Source organism: Ciconia boyciana, chromosome 11, assembly GCF_034638445.1.
Source record: "Ciconia boyciana chromosome 11, ASM3463844v1, whole genome shotgun sequence".
NCBI classification, from domain to species: Eukaryota; Metazoa; Chordata; class Aves; order Ciconiiformes; family Ciconiidae; genus Ciconia; species Ciconia boyciana.
In genome coordinates, this window is record NC_132944.1 from 18,931,711 (window position 1) to 18,957,857 (window position 26,147).

Here is a 26,147-nt window from a genome sequence, read left to right on the forward strand (position 1 = left end):
GAACTGTGGGATTTTATGCCTAGCAGGCACACAGGCCGCTGCCGGCAGAGGTCAGCTCCGGCATGCCACCGTGCACACGCAGAAACACCCTCCGGCCTGGTCAAGCTCCGTTGGCCCCAGGGACAAGGTCCCTGCAGCGGGGACACGGGGAGCACAGCCCAGGCAGGTAGGCAGCAGCCAGACGGCTCCCCGGAGGACGTGTGGGACGAGGTACGTGGGGTTTTGCATTTGCACGCAGCAGACAGACACGCAGATTTTTTTCTTACGCGGCCTCACGGAAGAGGGAGCTGGCGGCTGAGCCGTCCCGGTGCTCCAGCGCCGAGCCCAGCGCTTCCTGGTACGGCTCAAGGGCAGGTCTGGGTTACTCCAGTCTTGTGTATTCAGCACGATGCTTTGAGGCTTTTCTCCCTCCCAGGACAATAAGACACCTTGAATTAAAGGTCGGAATATCAGAAAAGCAGGCATTAGGAACATATTTGCAAGAGTTTCCAGAGTTTTAATTTCTTATAGTATTAAAAATAGTTCAGGAAGGCAGGCAGCCTCTTCAAGGGACAAATCTGCTTTATTTTCCACACACCACGCTTTCTTTTTTTTTCTTTTTTTTTCTTTTTTTTTAAAGTATCCTGTGACAAATCCTTCTAACACGGGAATTACAAGGTTAGGAGTTAATGTAAAGCCGAGCCCCGTGGGAAGCAGGCTGAAGGCAGCGTGGGCAGAGCTGCCAGCGCCTGTGAGCGCAGGTCCGGGAGCCTCTTAGCAGGCGTCTGTGGGCTAGGCAGCAGCCGCAGCGCCCAGTGTCGGGGGGAATGGGCCAGGGCCCATTAACACATAGTTGTGGGATATTCCAGCAGTAACTTCTCATAAAATATTGGGGACATACTGGCAAAAGAAAAAGATTTTATGTTTAAAAAAAAAAAATTCATAAAACCTGCCTTTTGAGCTCTTAGAAGCGCCCTAAGTTTTCATTGTCCATATCATTGCAATAAGGACAAGACGGTGCCTAAATATTCACGCAATCTGTTTGTTTGGTTGGGTTTTTTTTTAAACTAAGATGGAAGTGTGCCTATTTATGTACAAAGTACGTTCCTACACCTATTTTGCTGAGCACAGTGCCCTGCAATAGCTGTGCCCGCAGTGCGGGGAGCCGTGCCGCAGGCTGCCTGTGCAGGTACAACATCCTGGCCAACCTCCTGGAACCACTCCTCGCTGCGCCCAACACCTTCATCAACCACCCACTGAAGGGGTGCCAGCACCTAACGAGCCCCATCCCTTCCCAGAGCAGCTCAGCCTCCAGGATGGCTCTGCTGGAGACCGGCAAGTACTCGCAGGGCTCAGTCCTCGGCAGCGTGAATCCTGACCTCGCCAGCGAGAGGCAAACGGCCTCCTTCAGCGTGGAAAAGCTCACAGCCCAGCTGGACGGCGGTGCGGAGCACACTCGGATACGGAGGGCGGTGGGTGAGTGAGCCTCACGAGGGCCCCGGCTGCGCGCTGGCACAGAGCACGCCTACATCCCCGCTGTTTCTGCTCCTCCTTTGCACAGTGGGTTTCGTGCTCCCAGGTATTTGCCAATAGCCCATCTCTTAAAAAAGTGGGAGCGTGGAGTTGGAGTCCCTGCTAGTGTAAATCAACACCAGTTCTCCGCAGCCACTCCACTAGCTGAAGCTTTTCCCCTTCCCTGCTCCCATCTCCAGTATCTCTGGCAAGACTGGTTAAACTGGAATACAAGGACCGAGGGTCACACGGGCGGGCATCTCTGTGCGAGGGGGATGCGCGCGGGGGCTAGCACTGCTGCGCGGCGATGCACGCCATGCGTGAACTGCAGCCGGCGACTCCCTCGGCACATCAGACTCATCCAGGTGGGGAATTCCTTGTGTGGGTTGGCTCAGCCAGGCTGAGCCGCTCTCACTCGTGATGGGTGTGCCGAAAAATGGCTGTGTGCTCAGAAGGAACAGCGAGGGGGCAAAAAAAAAAAGCGAACTCTTTTGTCTCTGTAACTACCCCCATATGATACCCTTATCAAATGAAAACAGCACAGGCCACTGGGATTGCACGCTTCACGGTGCAACTGGAGTTCAGTAAAACTTTCAACATGAACGGACTCAAAGGTTTCAAAGCAAAAAGGGAGCAGCAAGAGCGTTCAGGCTGACACAGAAAGAGCAAACCCAGGAGTCGCTTTGCAATGCTGCGAAGGGCTGGTGAAGTCCCGAGCCGAAGCGCTGGTGCCAAGCGGGACGCCCGGCAGCTCTGGCCGTTACCACCCTCCGGGCATAAACCCAGCTAACCACAGCTCTTGCTGCCGTCACAGCACGGGAACAGCAATTGGAGACAGAGGGATCCGTGGCATTTTCTGTCCGAGGCACAACGTCACCTCCGACGCCCTGGCCAGGGACGGTGCCTTACCCTGCAGGGTCACTCCTTCCACTCGGCAGAGCCCGCTCTCAGGCCCACTCGCTTCCCCTCCCCTTCTCCTTCCCCAACCCCACCGCTTTTCAGAGTTCGGTGCGACAGCCATCAGAGCCAGCACTGGCAAAATAAACCCTGCCTGCAGGCACCCTAAAAAGTCACAGCATCGGTATCCACGACCCCACTCCTGCCCACTCCTCCCAGGCAGGGCTCGAGGCACTGCCTGCACCTCCCCAACTCTTCTGTGTTGCTTTGCAGTTGAAGCTATCGAACGTGACCCTGTATTTAGCAGAGAAAATCAGTATTTCCAGAGCCAGAATGAGAGGTACGAAGCAGCAGTCAGAAAGGCAGTTCATCTCCAGAAAAAGATGCACGAGATGGGATGGACTGAGAACGGACCTGAATTTAAGTACATTTACAGGTGATTTTTTTTTTTTTTAAATGTACCACTAATTTTTTGCTAAAAGTTTTGTATGCCAAGAATCGGCTTTAGCAAAGGCTGGGAGAGGCCAACAGTTGACAGATAAGGTTTTGATACAAACGTGCTGCAGGTTTTTACTTTAGCAGCATGCTCGGGAAAAGGGAAAATGATGATACACAGCAGGGAACTTCTCAAAGAGCAGCACATGGCTACAGCGTGATAGATCACAGCAGTTCACATCCCCAACATGATATTTCCACTTCAGCAAGCTCCTTACTTGTGCTACAGCTCTCATACCACCCCTCAGACATTTTTAAATATACAACCAGAATTGGAAGTGGTGCTGCTTCTGTTATGTTACTGACTTCCAGATAAATTAAAAATGACATTTTCTCTATCTAGAAAACCCATATTGTATGAAAAAAAGAAGAAAAAAACCCTAGTTTGTAGGTAAATGGAATAAAATAATTTTCACAGTCCTTTCCTCAAAAAAATTTTCTGAACACTTTGCATGGGGTTGAGCTCCAGATTTTAATTTTAATTGCTTGCCCCTCCTTCTTTCTCCCTCTGCTAAATAAAAGTACCAGTTGGCTGTTGCCCGGGGCACACTGTTAGTTTGGTGGGGTTACGTGACCAGTAAGAAGGTGCAGGTTCAAAAGCATCATTCAAAAGGGATTCGTAGGGATTTACAAGCCTGCACCTTACAAATCACCGCTGACACTCAAAGTCACTTCCCAGTATTTCATCATATGAAAGATTATAATTTTTTACACTAAGCTCTTCACCGCCTGCAGCGAGTGGGACTGATAAAGGGGGAAATCTTCCATCACAGCCTCTTAGACCTGATCATTATATTCCCAACAAAAAGCAGCGCTCTGCTCCTCCATCAGAAGAAAAAAAAAAAATCCCAGCAGGTTTTAAAAACCTGACAAAACTCAGCCGCCTCTCCCACCTAGGTCTGCTTTTACCAGGCCCCCTGACGCCAAGGGCTTCGGCGGGGCCAGCCCTGTGCTTTAATCCACCTCTTGCTGGATTGAGAGCCCAGCCTGCCTGGCAGGACAGCTCTCTTCTTCTTTTCTGATGAAACCCCAGGTGAGCACCAAGCTCCTACTGACAAAGTCCTGGTGCCTCCTGGTGCCAGACACAGTGAATCACTTGCACACATTTAAAAGCCAGCTTTTTTAAATCGCAGTTAAAGTAACATTATTTCCGGACGGGCTGCCAAAGGTTCACTAAGTCTTTTTGTGTTAATGAAAGCAATTTCCCTTTAACGTCTTTGTTCATATTTTCCCCCCCACTTTTGCAGCATGACTGATTCTCTCTCAGGGCCAGTATAAAAGAAAGGGCGCAGGCATTTGTTAAAATAGAAGGTATCTATCTGGAATGAGATGCTCACTAGAGCACTGCAGTAAAGCAAAGTGCTAACAGCCATACAAAGCTACTGAGAACAGCACAGCTACTTATTTTTAGGTATGAGAGGACATGTGCTTATATCTGTGAGGTGATTCAACCCTATTCTGAGGAATCCCAGGAAGAGGGACTATATTCCTCATATTTTCTTGGGATTTCTCGCACACACACACACAAACTTAAAACAAATGAGTTTCTGATTTGCACCATGGAAATTACGGGACTCAAGTTCCCATACGCAGCTTCTGGAATAGTGCTTTTTAGGACGTATGCAGCCCTATCAGCTGGTGATGGTGAAGGCCCTGACCAGACAATAAACCAGGTGCTACAAGGATGTATTTGAATTTTTCCACAAGAAAAAAACATCTCAAGTCAGGGCAATTCTCCATGAACCCCAGTATTGTTCACTGACAGCAAACACCCAGGGAACAGTACAGCAACAAACCCAACGTACCGAGTATTTCCCCAGAATGGGAATGGGAAGGTTCAGGAAATCCAGGTCTCAGATGCCTACATATGTAATTCAGTCTAACGCGCCCCACAGTGAACTGCCAGGGTTTGGGGGTTTTAGGGTAGGGTGGTGGGGTTTTCTTTAGCTCAGCCTTAAAATGTGACTTAAATAATCAGGAAAAAAATCCTATGAAGTAAAATAAAGATACAAAGGGCTCACAAGCTATCAGAGCCACAGGAGCTTTGGAGCTGGGCTGTGTTTTTAGGAGCTCGGCATCTGCTACTCAGAACAGATAATTCCTCTGAGAGCAAGCGAAATAATGAGCTAGCAAGACTTAAGCAAACTATGTTATGAAAGAAGGAACAAAAGCAGCTTGGAAGAGCACTTTTCCTGCAATACTGTGTTGATGCTGGACACTGGGTAAGGTATGACAATGCAGAAATCAAGCGGCAGCAGGGGGGACTGTCTGGTGACCACCGCAGCGTCACTGCCTCATTCATCACATCCCCGGACCTTCATTCGTGTAAAAATATCCCTTTGTGCCTTCTCCGCAGGGCACTGTCAGGAGACGTCGCATTTCTCCTTCACCGTGTCTTCATGAGAAGTATTTCAGTGCTGGGCTCCGACGAACAGATCGCCAAATGGATTCCTCTCGCCAGCCAGTACCAGCTCATTGGAAGCTACGCCCAGACTGAACTGGGGCACGGTAAGGCTGCAAAGAAAACGCAGCGTTTCCGTAAGACGAGAAGCTCTGGCCCAGATTCTTGGGGGAATTTGAGTTCAAGCTGTCTGTGCTTCACTGGGGCAGGGGTGGCTGGGGAGTAAAATGCCACCTACATGTTAGAGGTTGATGTCCTCGGCGTTCCTCCACAAGCTGGAGATGTGCTGGCTTTGGTTTTGCCAATGTGGAAAAAATAACAAGAGCGAGGGTGAACGCTCACGGTTAGATAGGAGGCAGTCACCATCGGTGGAGGCAGCCAGGCAGCTTGCCCAAGCTGATGGCTGTCACCATGAACCAGGCAGCTTGCCCGAGTACCATGTGGCTCAAGAGATCTTTGCAGGAGATGGTGTGGGGTCGCTGGGAGCATCGTCCCACGGTTCTTGTCAGGAGGGTAAACCACAAAACCCTGGTAATACCCACACCAGCCTCCAGGGATCCTCCACTCTCTCCATCCTTGTGATACACCAGGAGATTTTTTTTTTTTTTTTTTTTTGTAAGGAACTTATCTTCAGGGTTTGGAAACAACAGCAGTCTTTGATATCACTACGCAGGAGTTCATACTGAACACACCAAAGATCTCTGCCATGAAGTGGTGGCCTGGAGACAGTAAGTACCACACACAATATTTTGGTTTTCCTCATTTGCCTCCTTCACTTACTTGGTCTGCCCCACTCAAGCTCCATGTTTGAGGGCCCAGGTGCTAGCAGATGACTTCACTAAGAGATGTACACATTGAGAGGCAAGTAAGAGACCAAAGGGTTTTGTACAAGTTCAAAGGCCAGAAGGGAGCCACCATCATCTATCAAAAGCCCTTGGGTGGCAGGGCTAGAGAACTTCGCTCAGGGAAACTCCTGCCTCTGCAGGAATCAGTCTTCTCTTCTTTGTAAATAATACTCAGACGACCAAAAACTGCAGGGAGGTCATCGGCGTAAAGGATCAGCATAAAGGATTCAAGTGTGAAATTCATGGCTCCCTTCAGGAAGGTATTTCACAGAGAATAGCTGGAGTTACTCTAACAGCCACAGCACTTCCCACTCTCTCAGCACTGCAGGAACTTTAACTACTTATTTTTTCTCATCCGCTGCTGCAAACTGTTCACCTCACGGGCAGCGACAGAGGCAGAAGGATGATGCAACTTCCAAGAGCCAAGAGCAGGCTCAGAATGCAGATTTAGGCAATCTCCAGCTTCCAGCATCTGTGGATCACACCTACCCTGACCCATATGTTAGCGAGACCTAACACACAATTAGCACTGACTGCTGTTGACTGTGGAAGCGTTTGTGCTGTACCTTGTCTTAAGGGAATGGGGCTGTTTTTCTTCTCGCAGTGGGAAGGTCAGCAACCCACACAGTGGTCTTTGCTCAGCTGTACATCCACGGGAAGTGCTACGGCGTGCATCCCTTCATCGTGCAAATACGCAGCCTTCAGGACCACTCACTCTGCCCAGGTAAATGACCCCAGACATCGCAGCGCTTGTGCAGGTGCTCTGCCTATTTTGCCCTTAAATGTCTTCTGAAACTTTGGGCCCAAGGAGAGAGAGTTGTAATTGCCAAAACCAAACCAAGACAGATACCCAAGGCATAGTTGTCATTAACCCCAACCGTTTTATCTAAGGGAAGATTTAATATATCCTCAGGCATATCCAGACAAAGCTGTCTTCTTAACCAGGGCTCCTCTGACCACCTCTGCATTAACACCTCAGTTCTGACCCCAGCCAACATGGGTGACAGATGGATCACGGGAACAAACTACCACAGGCATTCGAATGCCTGTTTCAACCCTTAGGCAAGATCACCCATGCTGGGGAAGAAGCAGAGTGGAACGTGCCCTTCCTTTGAGATCCCCAGCCTGACACAAAATGGGGAGAAAATATTTCAAGTGGAAGTAAGCGGGCCACGTTTTCTCCCGCTGCAGGCATAACCGCAGGAGACATTGGTCCCAAAATGAATTTTGAGCACGTTGACAATGGCTACCTCATGCTGCAGAACATGCGCGTCCCCAGGGAGAACATGCTGAACAAGTTTTGCGAGGTATGTACAGACGCACATCACAGACTCGCCCGTCAGACTCTCATTGCACAGCCAGAGAGACAACAGGGACCCGTCTAAATTTAGGACAAAAATCTTCCTTTGAGGTGTCTGCAATTCTCTGTGGTTTTATCAAGGGCAGAAGTTACCTGAATCCTAAATGAAACTCGGTGTCAGGAATTCCACCTTCAGAGGTTGGGGATCACGGGTCAGGCAGAACCTACCTATCTGAGCCAGAAGCAGTAGGAGCTTGTCTCTTCAAATGGATATGTTTCATCCATCATACATACAAATATTTAGTTTTGCATTCAGTGAAGGACTTTGATGTCCATTTTATTCTATGCATAGAGATTACACAACCATCCTACTAGTGAAGTATTGAAGAAGGTGGCATCTAACATCCTCTCTCTACTCTAGGTTCAACCAGATGGCACCTATGTGAGACGGGGGTCACAGAAGATTAATTATTTCACAATGACTACAGTGCGCATTTCCCTCATTTCAGACGAAGTTATAATACCTCTAATGAAAGCCTGCACCATTGCTATCCGATACTCTGTGGTTCGCCGGCAGTCCAAGTTAAAGCCTGGGTAATGCCACACAAGTCCGCAGAGGTGGGAAGGGGACCGTACACCATGATCCCCCACACCAGTCTGTATTTCTACTTTTCATCTTATCTTTCAGCACATCACTGGCTTATTTCCTGGCCCAGATAGGGCATTACAAACATGCTTCTGTGTTATTTACATTAACGAGCTTCAGTCAAAGTACAAGAGAATGTTTACAGTTCTTTCTAAGATAAGTTTCATAGTTTGGATAGCTCAGTGGTTCACACAGGCAACTTATTTTTCTTATAACTGGCCTTCCCATCTAATTGCATAACTCAGCAGAATCCAGACAAAGCGGACAAGTTGCTGAATTCTTATTCCATAGCATCCTACTCGTGGGTGCAACATTAAAATACCTTCCAACATCCACAATTCCAATATCCACACTTTACAACACTGAATTTTATTAGTCTGGTAAGAATCCCTGTAATTTTTAAATACATATTTTCATTTGAATGGATTTCAAAAATTTCCACTTAAATCTCCTTTCAAAAGCAAGAAGATCCTAATGAGAAAGTGGTTTGGTTCAGACACAAACCAAACACAAGAGCACAGCATGCTGAACTATTGTAATAACCAACTCCATCATTTAAAGTCCTAAGTGTACTAACGACAGCAAAAGTGGTAAAGAACATCCAAAAAAAGATGAGAAAGTCTAAAATAATTTAGACTCAAATATTTTCAGAGAAACCTATCCAGTCTGAAACCTGTCTTGTTTTTCAGAGAAGCAAGATCCAGTTTGAAAAGCAAAAGTTTTTCAGGGTGCAGTGCCACCGCCTCCCCTATAACACCTAACAACTTGCTGTCCTTGAAGCCTTCATCCTCGTCCTCGCCCGCGGTCCCTGTTCCCCCTCCAGTCCGACCGATCACACATTGCAGCCTTTTCTACTCTCTTAGGCTGGTTCACCAACACAGCAGAAAAATGACTTTTTTCCTAGTCGGGCTTGTTTCTCTAACAGCTTAGCAAGCTGGGCAGATTTGCTGCTACGAGATCAGCTCAGTCCTGTTCACATACTGCTTCTTAGTAATGCAAAATGCCATTTTTCATTATGCAATAGGTAAACTAACAGTAGCTGCGCCCGTGTCCATGCTTTCCCTACTTCATCAGCTGTCTTCCAACAGGGAACAAGAAGCAAAAATCCTTGACTACCAGACTCAGCAAGAGAAATTGCTGCCCCAGTTGGCAGCAGCCTATGCCTTTCATTTCATCAACGACTACCTGCAGGATCTATTTGACAAGGGGTACAGAGAGATCCAGAGGAAGAACTTCGACACGCTGCCGGAGGTGAGCTACAGCAGGATTCGCTCGTACAGCTGGTTTGCACTTAGGCTGCACTTCTCATCTCTGAATACCAAAGAATTTTAGCAAACTGGACAAGCATTCCTCTCACCACTAGATAACTGGAGAAAGAGGAAGCACTAAGAGATCAAATGGCTTGTCCTAGGTCCACAACCAGTCAGCAACAGCATTCACTTTACCGCCCCAAATTTTTGGCTTTGGGAACTATTGCAGAGTGAAAAGTCCTTGAAAAGCATGTCCATTTGATAAAAACCTTGTTCCAAGTAGCTGGTGGCGCAAAGCGTTATTTCACAACTCCATCTACAAATGCACATGCAAATATTCACTTCTGACCCAAAACCAAAAATGTGACTTTTTAGATAGAACGTAAGATTTTGCAACTGGAAGCCTGAAGTGAAAACACGGTCTGAACAAGGGCTGCCAAAGTCACTGCTGGTTGAGAGAAACCCAAAAATGCATAAACTGACCACAGCGTGCCCAGCACGAGGGTGTGCAGCATCCCAGGCAGAAACCGAAGGCCAGGTTCAGGGAGCTGGGTGCTACACCAGCAAGCGAAGGAGGATCTGACAGGGATTTCATGCCCAGAAATTGCACAAAATTAAAACAGGAAACTTCCTCTGAGGATTGCTTTAGAACACTTTCACCATTAACCCTCTGCCTTTTTTTTTTTTTTTTTTTTTTAAAACAGCTCCATGCATTTTCTTCGGGCTTTAAAGCCATGGTTACTCAGTACGCCACTTCAGCAGTGGAGATCTGCCTCCGGGCATGCGGGGGACATGGTTACTCCTTGCTGAGTGGACTCCCTTCCTTGTACACTAAAATACTTGCCTCTTGTATTTATGAAGGGGAAAACACCATTTTGCTCCTGCAAACTGCCAGGTAACAATTCAAATTTGTTCATCTAAAAGCCTGCCCCCTCATTTATTCAACCTCTACCACTTCTTCTCCAAAACCAGTAAAACCAGCTACTCCTTTCTCACAGCACCTTCTAAAAACAGAACTCAGGACATAAACTATTCATGTCTTCTGTCTATCAGGCATGGAGGCGTGTGGGAATGGGATTATCTCCTCTATTTTTGGTTTGGGGATGTATGCAGGTGCTGTTCTGCATAACCTCATTTTCCTCTTTGTCTAGTAGTGCAGCAAAAGCATTGCTATACAAGTTTTGCAGTTTATTTTTTAAGCAACTGATGTAAAGCAATATTGGTAAAGTGAGGTTGATTCAGAGAAGGCAAAGTTGTTGAATACTGAAAGCAGATGAGTCATGCTCCAAGAACACCACTTTCCTCCGAACACGCAGACTGATGATTATCCAGGGTGGATGAAATACAGAAGGAAACCACAGCTGCTTGAACTTTTAATAACGTGAGTTTTTACTAGAAGGAGAAAACCAGTACACTTCCCAGGGACAGAGGTGCTACCACGTAGCTCTGTGCTTGCATGCAGACTCTTCTGCACTCATTACTGCTTCTTCTTGCAAGATCAATAGCAAGGTCAAGAGAAATGCTGTAACCTTTTACTTCCAGACCTGGTCAGGTTAGGTCATAGCAGAGGTGCCAAAAAAATAAGGGAGCGGGGAATGCTCCTTGGACACACGTTTAGCTCCAAGAAAGGCTCCAATGTTTGTTAACATAATGTGACTGTGTGTTGGGGATCACAGAGGGTAAGACCAAACCAGCATTAAGACTCCCAGAGCATTAAGACTCAGGCTGCAAAGTTGATAATGTATCTAATCACCATGCTGCTGAGACTGCTAATAGACACAGCAAGTTTCTTCCTAAAAATTCATCACTACAGATTGCTGTAGCATTAAATACGGCAGACAGGCTACCCCCGAGACCCATCACAGATCAGGTTATTGCGAATAACATACAAAACAAAAGGTCATTACTTGTTCCAGTCCATTCTGGACCACTGGTGGGATGGGTCACACCTTGCTGCTCCTCACCTGAGCCCACTTTACTTTTTGCATGACCATTTGCTGCACGGCGATCACAACCATACGCTGCTCTGACTGTTACCCTCTTCCCAGGTTCCTGACTAAGTGCTTCACGGCAGCCAGCACTGGCCAGCCTGTTCCACCATCTGTCACTTATCTGGCTGCAGTGAAACCCGGGAAGTGTCCAGCCAAGAACAAGTTGGATTTTCTCAGACCAGATATTTACACTGAGGCCTATCAACACACGGCAGTCAGGTCAGTACAGAGGACGGAAGACAGGGTTTCTCTCTTTGACATCAGAAATGTGTTAAGAGCTCAGCTTCTTCCTTGCTTTAAAGGAAGGTAAAATAACATAAGTTACACAAGAATTGACACCATCTGCTCCCGAAAAAGAAAAGGAAGACTCACACAGGATTAACAGCCATGTCAAATGTTCAATATGAAGCTTTCACATTCAGAACATCAGAAGTTTTTAAGCCACGTGCTACCTAACAACTATATTCCATAGAGTTGATTCTATACCGAGCTGATGGCACTATTTAAGTAAATCCCAGACCACATCACTGAGTTGCCACCCAGTAAAACCTTTAGGCAACTGGACCTTGTGCAATTCTATCCAGAAAGTTAAAATTTCACATACCTGTGAAACTGGTGGTCATTTTCACTTAACACCACAGCAAACACAGGGCTTCTCATTCTGTCTGTAGCCTTTCAACTACACATTCAACTACTCAACACAAATAAAAATGGTATCATGAGTGGTCTCATTAGTATTATGTGCACGGTTATGGGCCATATAGGCGTCATCTTTGAAAACCAGGTAAAGAGAGAGACAACCCTACTGTCATTCAAATCAGTGCAAAAACAGAGCCATTCTTCCGAAAGCTTCGGTGTCAACAAGAGCAGGATCTGGATCCCTGTGTAGAAAAGTAGAAACATAATGTAACATCAGTCCAGTATTATCACCACTTTATTTTGTTTTGCAAACTCTCCTTACACACATACAACCCAAGAAAAACTCAGCAGACCCCCTGGTAAACTACCCTGGAAGCTGAGAAGGCAGAAATCCTTCAGTACCGGGGTGGTCTGGGTGCTTCTCCCAATTTGTACTTAGATTTTGCATAATCTAAGTTCGCTCATACTGAGTGTAGATAACTTCAAACGTCAGAAATGCCATTTTGCCATATGAACACACACGAGTTTGAGTATGAAATGAGTGCATGTGGGCTGCTATATTCATATACAATATGCTTTTTCAATTTTCCAGACTCATAAGCAGCACAGCAGCTAAACTACAGGACTTGATTCAGTCTGGAGTCAAAAAGCATGACGCGTGGAACCAGTGCACAGTGCAGCTGGTGCAGGCTGCGAAGGTTAGCAAAATTTATCTGCTTATTTGATGTTTGTCTTTATGATACAATATGCAACAGAAACGGCACAATTAGCTTAAAGTCTCAGCACTGTTTATTGTTTTCTGTTAGCGTTTAAGGGATGCCACAAAGACCAGGGCACCACTGTGGTCTGCACGGTGGAAAAGTCATAGTAAGAAGCAATTCCTGATCTGAATAATTTGCCGTCTGAATAGGCCAGGTAGAAAAAGACTAGAGGGAGTAGAAATGAAAGGGAGGGAAAAAAAAAAAATACATTCACAGTTATGCTGCCACTACTAGCAGAATCAGACCTCCCATATCCTGCAAGAAGAACCCACCATCTCCAGCTAATGCTCATCTTTTTATAAGACTCCAGCTTTTCTGGCTCCCAGAGGAGAGCTTCCACAAAGCCACCCTACTGAAAGGTGGTGGAGTCACAGCAAGGGTGAAACATGCCTGGTATTTCTTACATCTACCGCTCTCACAAGGAAAGATAACTGCAGGGAAAACAATGCAGAGCAGTGATAAGTGCAATGGTAATTACTACTGAAAGAAAAATCAAATCAAAGTCAAATTACTAAGAGATTCAAAGCCAACTCCCAGTTCACATGGATTAGAGAGGCAACCAGCACGCCTTCAGCTGAAGGAGGATCAGGACAGCAGCATTTGTTTCCCAAAACAGGGGTTAGTTAGTACAGAACTAAGCAGAAAAGAAAGCAAGAGGGGAGAAAAGCCCTAAATTTAAATGAAAACCAAAACCACTGATACTTCAGTATCTCCAAAAAACAAAATTCTTTTTTTTAATATGCAATTAAGTGCAATTCCTCTACAATTATGAAGGTCTTCCTTCCTTCCTAAGCTGAGGAAAGGAAGATTGTGAAACAGACCCATGGCTTATTTTAACTTCATTCAATTTTTAATGAAAAACATCTTGTCGTAATCTACCGTTCAGCCAGAACCAACCCAAACTGAAATGGGCTTAGCAAGAAGCCCCTAACAGGGAAAAAGGAACCCTGCACATACCTAACTGTGGTGATACCATCTTGGTGATTTCATAGTAGGGAACAGCGCCCTTGGAGTCAGTCAATTAGATGAAGTCCTCGATGAGTCAAACTCTTTCTCAGCAACAGCCGAGATCCTTTCAAAACCATAGGAAGCGTTGATCCGCTCATACCGGTAAGCACGGTTATAATCCTTCAAAACAAGAACTCACTGAGTAAGGGAGCAAAGACTTGATCTCAGCAGCAGCATTTTTTGTGGTCACCTGCCTGCCGTGCGTCACCCCCCATTTTCAATTACACAGCCTCAGTGGAAGCAGCAAGTATTCAATGCTGTAAGCTTGAAAAAGAGCAAAAAAACTGTGTAATTGCCTCAAAAACAAAGGAGACCTCCTATAAACAAAGTGACTTTTTAAAATTACTTTCCCAATAATTGTTTAAATGTAAATATATTTTTAGTGGAATGAAACTGAAGCAAAATGTTCTTATTTGAGATGACCTCTAGAAAATGCTCTGACCAGTGCTCCCCGCACACAAACCTTGAAAAGCTGTTCCCTCCTGCACCCACTCAAATGGGTGGCCGAGGTCTCTGGACTGAAGAGCAGGGGAGACGACGTGTCAGAGGAGGAGCTGGAATCCAGCTCTCTCTCAGAAGCAAGGAGGAGAAGCTAGACACAGGACTAGTCAGAAATAAGCTATTTCTGAAGAGCCTAACATACGCAGAGGGCTGGCTGTGGGATTGTCAGCAGTGATTGTGCTGCTAGACTCTTCAGAAAATGGGATCTGGGCCCCCAAAGTTTCTTAGATACTTCAGGGAGAGGAAGAGTCACCCAAAACCCTCGAGTTTCCCCCATAACTTTGAAACCCTGATAGCCTGCTGCCTTCTTGGGGCACTTCTGTATTTACTTCTTATTCCACACCTTCCCTGGAGACTCACCCACACGACTGGCACGGCAGCTGTATGAACTGACGCCTGCCAGCTCTCAGCTGAGTGGCTCAGACACTGGGTACGGCTTTGCTGCAGACTCCACACAGGTTTAATTGCTTGAGTGGACACCCAGCTTCTCAGGCAGGTTCTGCAGTCCACGCTGGCCTCCACGCTGCTTGACCATGCCGGCAGGAAGAGCTGCGGTGCAGGCGTGCCGTGCTTACACCCACAGCTGGGAGGAGAACTGTACAGTGGGGGAGTGAACCCATACAGATACCAACACCACCAGCCACCTGCAGTAGTCAGCATAAAAAGAGTCACCCTCCCAAACGGGTAGAGTCAGCCTGCTTCATTTGCTCTGGTCCTCAGCTAATATTTCTGCAACTTGGCAGTTAGACTCTCTACTGGTGTCTGACCCAGAAATTATCAGTTTACTTAAAACCACAAAAGTGAGGGGCAAGTTGGTTGTTCTTCTGTGACAACAGATGTTCTCAGAGCTGAAGCCCTATAGACACTGAGCCTGAGGTCCCATGAGCCCAAGGTCTTCAACAAAAGAGTCTTCTCCTGTTGATGTATAACCAAGATTCACTTGCTAGGGGTCAACACAAGCACATCCCAATGTGTTTCCATCACACAAACTCTTTGGGGTATTCATCAGAAATATTGAGAGTAAGTACTACCATGATTTCTGAAGCGGTTTTCTAGAGTTTACAAATACCACAGTGTTGACCGTTTACACACCCAATTCTCTCCTCTACTGTCGCTGTAAGATGTGAATGCAAAAGGCCTGGTCAACCAGCAAACAAAGAATACAGACTGGCAAAGTGCCAGCGAAATGAAAAGGGTTTATATTCTTTGCAAGAACGTTTGAGTCACTTGGCCTACTAAAAGTCTTTTGAGGTGCATTCACTGTTGATTGCATTTGTTTTCCAGGCTCACTGCCACTACACCACAGTGAAAAACTTTGCAGAAACTGTGGAAAAACTCGACACGAAGGCTGGCATCCAGAAGATTATGAAACATCTTTGTGACCTCTTTGCATTACACGGGATCTTCTCGAATGCAGGAGTCTTCTTGCATGACGGATACATATCTGGAGCTCAAATGGACATGGTCACAGCATCATACCTTGACCTCCTGGCCGTCATTCGGTGAGCTACTCTAGCATGAGAGGAGACACACAGCTATTCAGTTTGTCCCTGTAATAGACACAAAATGGTGCTGCTGTACCTATGGCAACCTCTCCAAAGTCAATTCACCTCATTCAGTTTTTATTTTCATTGCCTGGCAGCACTAGAAATTGATTGAAACATCTACACAGAGCTCGTTTTCACAGAAAACAGACCTAAGTGTCCAGCTCCTCTGCAATCTCTAATTCAAAGTTCTGTAACATGAAATCCTAAATTATAAATCAAGAAGTCCTGAATGCTTTCTACCATTTGCAGTAGAGCAAGAGCAGGAAAATATGTAGTCAGAGCAGCACTGGCAGGAAGCAGCCACAGCAACCGATCATACGCTGCAAAATCTGCTTAAGCCGCGGCTAATACAGCCTACTCTGTTGCCATGGCTGAGTTGCAACTGGTACCCAAACAATCCTGCCTACTGCTAGTTCAGATGCATCTGCTCGACACCATTTATTACTAACTACGTGAATTCTGAGATATGCTAAGGTTTTAACTTACCACAACACTCACGAAGGCTTTTTGACAAAGGGTTCATCTTTCGCTACTCAGTGCTGTTTGTTAAGAACAGATCAACTTACGGTGCAGAGAAGTGAGTTGCTACTGTATATAAAATTCTACTTAAGCCACCTGGAGAGAAACAAGAATACACCATAACCACGAGCTGAACACGACTGAGCCAAAACAGCAAGCATTTGCAGAAGTGACTGCAGAATTCAAGTTAAGCAAGAAGCTTAACATAACATTTTCAAAAGCTTAACACATTGGTGTCTCTGGAATTCATCGCAACTTCCCTGTGTTAGTCCATGCCTTGTTAACAGGATTCAAGAATGGAGTGGATATTTACCTGGGTAATTAGAGTCAGTTATTTACAATTAGTAGAAAGGATACAAACACTTCCCAGTCTGTAGCAAAAACCCAGCCTTTCCCAAACCCCCAAACAGCCCTTCCCCAAAAGGAACTGGTAGATGCAAATGCCAACGTTCGAGCAAACCTCTTTGCATCCCTGTACCTCAGGTGTGGGGTACAGCCAGCGTGACTTCCTACACCCAGGACGATGGGAGGACGAGGAAAAAGAAACCATCTCCTGCTTAGAAGATGCTGTCACTACACAGATGTCCTTATGCTCTCGCTATCTGTTGCTGACTGCTGTCAGATTGGCCCCTGGGCTAAATGGGCCCTTGGTGCGGTTCAGGGTTGCTTTGTTCTTACAGACACAAAGAGAGTAGAAGGCCTTGGCACCGCATGATGAGGCAACAGAAATACTTAAGAGCAGATGAAGGTTGAAGATCAAAGCACTTCACATCAATCTAGTAGTAACTTTATTCCATTTTGTAAGACAAACACATACAGCATAAGAAAAACAAAACAAAAATGACAAAAAACAAAAGCAAGAACTGGCAGAGTCTGCTGAGGAAACATCTGACATGAGATTGAGTCCTAAATTGGGGAATTGGGGACGGACCCCAGGTGATTACAAGACCCTGCAAATACCCATTCAACAGTACAGACAGCTCAGGGCATTAGTAGAACATGCCTCTGAGGAACTGAAACAAGCAGGATTTTCCCCACAGTGCAGGCAAGGGGAAAAACTGGCACAAGCTTTTTAGGCTGAGGAACCTGGACAACTGACTTTCAAGTTTACCTCTGACTTACCTTCCTCCCTTACAAAGCAATACCCACTTCAGTAATATGAATGTCATTCATCTGCTCCTTAGGAAGGATGCTGTTCCACTAGTGGACGCTTTTGACTTCACAGATAAGAGCTTGAATTCTGCGCTCGGCAGTTACGACGGACAGGTTTACCAACGGCTTTACGAGTGGGCTCAGAAGTCACCGACCAACAAGCAGGTATGGATGCTGGACTACAGCCAGGCAACTTCTGCATTAGCCGGAGCAGAAATTTTCTTTTAGTAAAAGCAATACAAATAGAAGTAAGTGGAATAAGAGCCTTCAATTGTTAGGATCTCACTCTGAACGACCTGTGATACTCCAGTTATGCCACCTATAGTCTTAGCTCAGACATTTAACCTAATGATGAATTACAGCCCCCAGAGTACTGGAGCTTGTACCTAGGAGCTGGATTGTCACATGCCACCAATGTGGTTTTGGTTTCTAAACTTTTATCACTGAGGTAACATTGCACAAAATAAGCTAAAACAAAAGTCTGTTTAGGTAGTTTACAAATTATGGAACAACACTAGATGGCTGCAAGAGCTAATTGCAGGGTATGTTCCATTCACTGCCACTTTTACTAGTGCAATACTTAAATTTTTTTTAATAATATGTTTAACCAGAAAGAGTATAAATGTTAAACAAGGCAATTTCATCCTTCATGGTCTTTAGCACTTTACTTTCACTTCTTAATTCATCCATATTGTGGAGTAATGTAAAATTCTGCACGATGCAAATAGCTGTTGCTCTGTTTGAAAACCCATTTTGCCTTAAGTGAGATTTTTACTGTGGTAATCAGCAACCCTTTGAAATTCTACAGCTGAGCACAAAATTTGCCTTCAGCAAACATTCAAGTTCAAGCATATTTTTTGAAGTTAAATAGTATGCTGTTCCATTTGGGATGAGTATTGTGTACTGGTTATGAAGGACAGCACATACCATAGGGAAAGAGATCTTGCGTAGCTGAAGTAGCTGGCTGTTCAGGTTTGTTTTTTTTTTTAAACAGTCTAGCTTTCTGCATTTCAGAGGTCATTCTTAAGAAAAAAATTATAGCCTTTTCCTTCTTCTTAATTACCATTAATTCCCTTCCACATTCTCGTTCTGAACAGATGAGCCCAGCCTATGAGAGGTATTTGAAGCCACTTCTTCACAGCACGCGATCGAAAATGTGAAGACCATGATCTAAGTGAAGGCCACACGTTTCCTCCTGTTCTTTGTGCAGCAGTACATTTATGAAGCATCAGTAATGACTAATCAGAATTAATAATCAGTTGCCTACTCGCAGTTGCAACAAGTATGAAACAAGATTCTTAGCCATCCATTTGCATTTAATCAGACAGAAGCCAAACAATGCTGAGTGGTACCCACTGCTATGAGGCAATCTAGTCAGAAATAGCCTAGGGTTTGCTGTTTTCTAACCCGAAGTGTCCTGATAACATCAAAACTATGCCATTTGGCTTTCTTATTCTTTTTCTAAATCCACTATATGATGATTAAGGAAAAAAACCCCACCTTATGAGCTCCCCCTCAGTGTGTTGTAAGTGTACAGTGCCTTCAAAAATAAAAAACCCCACACCTGCCCGCCCCCAAAAAACCCCACTTTACCGGAAAACCCAAGGAAGGTAAAATGATGGTCCTTGGTTTCTTACGAACAACTTGCTCTCTGAGATCAAGAAGTATATTAGAGAGTACATCTGTTTGGACAATTAAAATAGCTCTTAACTTGCTCAGCAGTGGCATATTCCTGGCTAACGAAGATTCAGACAAAGCTGATGCCAACTCCAGTCTGCAGAATTTACTTTCCCGTTAATAGAGCTGCTCATACTGTCTTCCTATAAATCTTGGGCTCCCATAAAGTGTATTATTTGGAATACTGCTTCTCTAATTATTATACTTCATAATTATGGAGAGGGCAGGCTGATCCAGGCCAGTCATTAATTTGCTAGTAAATTAAGCATTGCAAAGAACATCTTGTGATTATAATTCAATGCCAGTTAACACAGATATTTCTTACCACATGTTGCAGGAAGGAAACAACCACTTTTCCTGAGCTTCATTGGTTCAGCCTTTCCTTCCCCCCCTTATAGGAAGAATAAAGCTCTCACTGCCTCTTATTGCAAAAGTCAAAATCCCTACAATGTGTGAAGAGGGGGAGACAAAATATTACAAATACAGCCCTGAGACAGACCTTCTGAGTAAGACATGGGATGGAAAGCTCCCACCTTCAAGAACCAGCAGCTACCACAGAAATCCAGACCCCCTCTTCCATCCCCAAAGAGCTGTGGTCCACACAGCCCGGAGAGCAAAGCAGTTGTGGTAAGGAACACTTGTGACAAGAACTTCACAGGAGAACATGATCCATTCATCAAAATGGATATCAACTCTCTCACTCCCAACAGCATTCAAGTCAGAGCATAACCAGAAATTCTATTAATAACAACTATGACAAAGTGCCCAAGATAAGCAGAAGTGGCTAATGAAAACTGAGTGAAACCACAGAACTTGAGTGCCTTGACTTAAACATCATCAGAAACAGCACTCTACAGTTAAAATTTATATATATATATTTATATATATATATATATACACATATATATATAAAGTCACTAGATAAATCACTGACAAACCAGACGCTACTTAGCAGCTACAAGTATTTAGGCTCTCTGTTCCCTCCATCCCTACCCCCTTAGCCGGTACAAATACTTGCCATATTTTGTTAGTCATAATACACTTTTCAAAACACAAGCTTTTTCTATAATGAGGACAGTTGAATCAACTGATTAAGACAAAAAAGGAAGAAAGTACATCAGTAATGGAGGAGAATGGAGCCCTACCAGAGCATCTGAATTACTCTACAGAACGAAAAACAGGTTTTTGGTGGGTTTTTTTTTGGTTGGTTGGTTTCGGTTTTTTAAGTATTAGAGTTCTAAAAGACAAAAAAAATACAAAATAATATTCTGTATTTCACATTTTTATTAGCTTCTTGCTGGCAGGCATTACACTTGGGAATAATATTGCACCAGGCATTAAAAATATGAATTCTACCACAGGGACATTTTGCATTTAGAATCCAATATAAATATTTCTAATCATATTTCCATGGCTACAGATAATATTTGGTTGCTTGATTTATATGCATAGAAAGAAACAGTTGTCATAACTGTAAGAAACTGTACTTATCAAGTACTTTTAAAGGGTAGGATTTGTTTTCCTAGAATATTACAATACTGTTTATTGATTTAGAAACTAAATTAGTCTACATGATAGCAGCTTTTCCCCAACTGCATCTTAAATTCTGTTTGTTTCTTGCTCCCAGTATCCTAGCATTAGACGGATTAGAAACCATTTAAACGGAGGTAATTTTAGCACTTTAAGTTGCGTCAGAGAATTGTGTTAATGACACAAAATACCCTATTGTACTAATTCTTCGGACTCCCTCTTTCAAACAAAAAGGTGTCTTGACTGAACAGGCACATGCATGTTTTCTTCTGAACAGGACAAAAGGACAGAGCTGCTAGAGAACAAAACTCCTCCAGTCCTTACCGATAAACAATAAATAGTCGTATAAAAAAAAGCCCACATTGTTGCTTTAGTCAAAATCCAGACTCTCTCGGCTTTACTGTCCAATTAAGTTGCTAATCACTGAAGTGGCTCCTGTGGAGTCAGAATCAGTCATCTGTTTTCCGTGCCAGTCTACAGAAAGTCCAGTTATGCTCCACTGTGTTTTCATTGGCACGCTCGCTCATATGATGAACTCTGGTATTCCTGATCGTGAAGCCTTGCTTTGTGATGTACTCCATCAGATGGACTCTGAGCGACACTTCCTGGTGGTAATCACATGGCCCAAAAGTGAAGGAAACCTGGCAGTCCCTGGTGTCCATCATATGCTTATTCCACTTTGTGAAGTGGTTTGAAATGCCTTCCAGTAACGAATGGACTTTCGTCGTGATGGTGAGCTGCGTGATGATTACCGCCACCGGGTTGGAGTACTTGGAAAGCTTCCGGGTGCTGGACAGCTCCACCACCTCCTCAAAGGTATCCACGGGATACAGGGGCTTGGGGTCATTAAGACACTGAATTAGCGGTTCAATCTGATAGAAGTCTGCTTCCTTCCGAAGTAGGTCGAACTCCTTGAAGTCCAGTGGCAAAGTGAGCTCTGAGGTCCTTAAAAAGTTAAGAACATAACGGAAAAGTGGTCCATCTCTGTCAATAAAGTAATTGCCCTGAGAGTCCCTGGCAGTGGGGAAGTCTCCCCTGAACATGGCCCCAAGCATTGAGTCAGGATATCTCGTTAGAGTTGTAAGGGATGTCGTATACATGTGTCCACCCACATTTAGCGTGACTGGATCAGTCATCTAGAAAGAGAGAAATTGCAGAGTTTATCAAGCTACCACAAGAAGATTCAATCACCTCACTGACACGCATGGCAAACACTGTTTGAAAACTGCAGGCGCTGGAGAGAATCACGCTTCTCCCATTCGAAGCCTTCGAGTGGTCTTTAAACCCGAACAAATCCAAGCCACCTAGCAACAAGGCACAACTGGCAACTAGACAGGATGATACTTAACATTCAGAACGCACATTTCCAGAATGCTTTAGAAATCTTAACAACTGAGCTACTGTCACAGAAGTTTTGCATTTGGGCAACAAGTTTTTTTCCTATTCTACAGATGGGGAAATGAGAACAGAGATTTCCTGAAGAACAAGTTAGTCTGAATGAGGCCCATCAGTGCTCCCTACTTTCACAATCTGTTTCTCATTCTAGAACAAAAAAAAAAGAAAGAGGAAAAAAAAAATTAGCTGAACAAGTCTTAAGCCTCTCCCTATCCCTCAAAAGAGGATGACAGTGCAAGTTTAGACACAGGACCAAGAGCTCACTATCAAAATAATCCATGCACTGGTTAAGAGGCATCCTTAAAGCAAGCAAACAAAAAAGAACTTTAAGCTTTTTACTCTAAAAAGAAATATTTATTAACAAATTAGCATGCTGCATAGAAGAAGGGGGCAGAGCACAAACCAGTCTGCATCAGCTTCCAGATAGCACATGAGGAAGCAAGAGAGAAAGGAACATAAATCCCATCTGGCCACCAACCCTAACAACCAGGACTGAGGCCAGCCAGAGAAAAGAGACATATGCACGGCAGCAGAATGTTTAGAGAAAGAGAAGAAGAGAAAAATAAGATGCGTTTGTCTAGTTTGAAACAGGGTTTACAAGGAAAAATATTTTTCTTTATAAATAAAAGGACAAAGTCCTTAAAATTATACACAGGAAGCACAAACTACTTTCAGCCTTTGTGTGTTAGGAAAACGGTAACAGTGAGCTTAAGGCATCAGTTAAGTACTCACTGACCGTACCTAGGAAATATGAATCCGAGCTCTCCCCACAAATAGCACATGAGGTGAAGCACTCCAGAGAATGTAAGTAAGCTGACATAACACGCACAGTTTTTCTTCTTACATGACTGAATCTCTGGATCTACACAAGACAGATCTGGAAGGATTCTTACCACAGGATCTTGAAAGCCCAGTTGTGCCGCACAGCACACACTTACACAGGCTCACTTACCATATATCCCCAGTCTCCATTATCCATCTGTTCAATTGCTTGAACTGTGGTATTCCAAGTTAAACAGAAGGCTGCTGAAAGGACGCAATTCACCTCTTATTATCTCCCTGCAGGAAAAAGCACACACAAAAACACAAAACAAAGAACAAAACATGGCAGACCATCAGTACCTACAAGAACAACCAAGGAGAGTGCTTTCTAATCAAAGGCAGGCTCTCTGCCAGGAGAGCATTCAGCTACAAAGCCACATTAGCAAGAGAATCTACAAACGAGCTTTTCCCTCCTTCTCCCTTCACGCTACCCACAGGACTGCCTCCGGAGCACACGGGTAATCGCTCCACCAGCTGTCTGACCATCCCAGTTTTGTTAAATAACAAGCAATGCGCCTCTGAGGATAACGTACATTCACAAACTGACTACCTTTCACCTGGGAAACTGTGAGGACTTTGAAAGACAGATGTCCTTTTCCCAATTAAAAAAAGTTTATTTAGCCACTATTGAGGTCATACATGTGATCTGTTAATATTGGTCAAAATTCCCATGCTCCAGTTTCAAACTGCACAGAAGAATAAATCAAGCATGAAAGTCAATGAACAGTAAGAAGGAAAAAAAAAATCTCACTGCGGAATTAATAATTCAGTAGTGGAGAACTGCAATTGATAGCAAAAACATTAATCTACAGACAAAGAGTATGAATGGACTTCACAGACACATACACGCTCTCTAAATAAATCTCTTCAGGGACAAGCCAGAGGACCTCAAACATGTTTTCAACAATGCTCCAACAAAAGCAATTTGAGAAGTGGTTCATGCCATAACTTCCCAGAAGATGCTGAACTGCTGACTTTCGTAACAAGGGGACTCTCTTCACACGAGCACAGCAAGGGAAATCCACAGCCCAGATTGTGCAACTCGAGGAGGGGGAAGCAATGACCCCAGACAGCAGTGGAGATTTTCCAAAGGTGGCCTGTCGACCATGCCAAGCGATGCATGGACAGGGAAGCCAGTCGTCAGTAAGCCTTTATCCCTACCCAGAGCCTGCCTCTCTGCTAGAATTGCTGAAAATTTAGGTCAGTCTGTTTTAAGTAGGGTACAGCTTCTCAGCTTTGTTTATTTTTACATCTTAAAGACCACACAGTTACCAAGACTTCTGCTCCCATCCTCCTTACTAGCAAACTTCAACACACAGTCACCCAGCTAAAAGCAGCACGAAGATTTAGCCGAGCCAGAGCCCTACATTCCAAAACAACTGAAGGTTCACAGTTAATTCCCAGCCAAAAAGATTACTTGCCCTTCTCATTCCTAGCAAACGAGGTTGGTCTCATTCACCACAGAACAAGGCAGCACATCCCACCTCTCTGGGCTCTGCTACCATGCCCAAACCCACAGCCTGCGTGCAACAGCGTCCAGCACGTCAGGCCTTCGGGGGCCGGCAGCACGAGCACCGCCTCAGCTGTATCTCAGATGTATTAAAGAGTAGAAAAAACAAAATCAGTGTACGAAAATGGTGAGGTCAGACAACAGAAGATTAAGGAATACTAAGATACAGAACTAGTCATACCAGTATCCTATTTTTACAAATTAGAGATGGAGGATGCCTCAAGAAAGTACATTAAAGCGCACCCCCTGACAGCAGATAAACCTGGAATGCCAGCTCTTTTGCCAACCTCTGTAATTATTTTTTTTAACTGCTCACAAATCAAGAAGTTAATTCATTCAGGTTTTCTTTATTTGGAATTCTCATTCAAGTACAACTCATTAACTTTTATCAACAGCACAGACCTTTTAAATTCCAGCACTTACAGGTGTTATTCTGGTCAAGTACAACAGTGTAACATGCAGATGCATTAAAACCATAGGAGAGACTGGTCCATGTTTGTGATGTTCAAGGAAAACATTCACCTGAAAGTGAAATGATGCAGCCAGACAGAAACTTCACTGGTAATCATGATAGAAGAGATCTGTGGTCTTAATAAAATTAACTGGAATTATACATTCAGAATATTTCAAAGACAGACAGATGTCCATCAGAGTTACTGAAACTGGTGGACAGATATTATGTTATTCTGATCAGTGTCTAAGTCCACACTACAGACGAATCAAGACTTTCTTTATCAGGGAAAGAAACAGATGACACCACCTGTCTGTACGAGGGCATGAACTAATCTTTGATCACAGCACCGCTATGTAACACCAGAGTGAATAATTTATGAGAGCAATTACGCGAAACAAACCCAGCCCTCAACATATAAGTGGCATCAAGAAGTCTCACTGACCTTTGTGTAAGGACCCAGAGTCACTAGGCACGCACAAACCTCCCTGGGAAAGCCAGTGCTGGAGCGAGATGCACAACACGAAGGGATGATACTGGGAAGCCATGCTAAAATGCCTGAGTGTGATCACAACTACCCGCGGCTTCCCTCATCAGCCTGGGAGCTCTGAATTTCTAGACAACTTCACAGGCAAAAATAGCTCTGTTCAGGTACAACCTGAGATAAGGACTAGCAAACCACATCACAAGAAGGGTGGGGACGTACGCCCTTCATGACGTACACCCTTTCAACGATGCTTTAAATTCTTCCTGAATGAAATACAGTGATGCATCGGTGGGGGTGGGCAGACACTCACTCCATCCATACCCTGGGATGGGCAGCCTCAAGCCAGCTCTTGTCCCTGTGTCACACAACAACATACCGCACCCAGGGAGAGCCTCGCTAACATGGCTACTCGTGTCCAGACAGCAGATAACAGGCGACATGCAGCTACATCCCAAGACAGCCTGCCTTTAATAACCATAAGAAATACTCATTTAAGATGAAATTCAGCTAGACAAACTGCTGACACCATTTAAGCCAAACAGGATGTCATTCTTTGGCGAGACCAGAAGCGCACTGATTGTGTCAAACCACAGTCCTGCTTTCGTTAAGCTGCTTCTGCAAGCAGGGAGAAGATATACAGCATTACCATGGTCATCGCAGCTGCTGCCACAGCCCAGCACCAAGCACATCCAAACTAGAAAGGCACAATGAGAAGCAAATACCTTTGAAGAAAAGCATTCAAGTCATCATTTTATACTTAATACAGCAAATTGGATACCTGCATTTATAAAATGCTCACTCTCATTTCGTATATCATGACTCAGACGATTAC

General features: G+C 44.6%; 2 protein-coding genes across 8 annotated transcripts in view; one reads left to right on the forward strand and one right to left on the reverse strand.

Moving 5' to 3' along the window:
* On the forward strand, positions 1-20,063 carry ACOX2 (acyl-CoA oxidase 2). 2 transcript variants are annotated; one of them, XM_072875632.1, is made up of 15 exons: positions 1-210; positions 1,278-1,455; positions 2,662-2,824; positions 5,240-5,391; positions 5,905-6,012; positions 6,734-6,853; positions 7,321-7,436; positions 7,851-8,023; positions 9,164-9,326; positions 10,030-10,220; positions 11,374-11,535; positions 12,548-12,653; positions 15,510-15,727; positions 17,476-17,608; positions 18,541-20,063. In XM_072875632.1, the coding sequence occupies exons 1-15, from the start codon at positions 16-18 to the stop codon at positions 18,601-18,603; spliced, it is 2,241 nt and encodes a 746-aa protein (XP_072731733.1). In that variant the 5' UTR covers positions 1-15; the 3' UTR covers positions 18,604-20,063. The 2 variants fall into 2 exon arrangements, with proteins under 2 accessions (XP_072731733.1, XP_072731734.1); XM_072875633.1 differs by having other exon boundaries at positions 84-210; positions 1,283-1,455.
* KCTD6 (potassium channel tetramerization domain containing 6) overlaps positions 19,978-26,147 on the reverse strand; it is an 8,909-nt gene continuing 2,739 nt past the window's right edge. For 5 of the 6 annotated variants that reach the window (XM_072875639.1, XM_072875640.1, XM_072875641.1 and 2 more), the window contains 2 exons: positions 22,998-23,104; positions 19,978-21,786 (listed from right to left, as the gene is read on the reverse strand). In XM_072875639.1, the coding sequence (XP_072731740.1) occupies positions 21,100-21,786; positions 22,998-23,024 (714 nt within the window). In that variant the 5' untranslated portion in view covers positions 23,025-23,104 and the 3' untranslated portion in view covers positions 19,978-21,099. Of the gene's footprint in view, positions 21,787-22,997; positions 23,105-24,288; positions 26,115-26,147 lie in introns of those variants that run through there. The other variant, XM_072875643.1, reaches the window with a different exon arrangement.

Excerpts from the sequence above, each read along its gene's own strand:
- ACOX2 (XM_072875632.1), top strand. The coding sequence starts at position 16 with ATGCCTAGCAGGCACACAGGCCGCTGCCGGCAGAGGTCAGCTCCGGCA. Across the intron at positions 211-1,277 it reads CGGAGGACGTGTGGGACGAG|AGCAGCTCAGCCTCCAGGAT; the intron begins GTACGTGGGGTT and ends ATCCCTTCCCAG. Across the intron at positions 5,392-5,904 it reads CCAGACTGAACTGGGGCACG|GAACTTATCTTCAGGGTTTG; the intron begins GTAAGGCTGCAA and ends TTTTTTTGTAAG.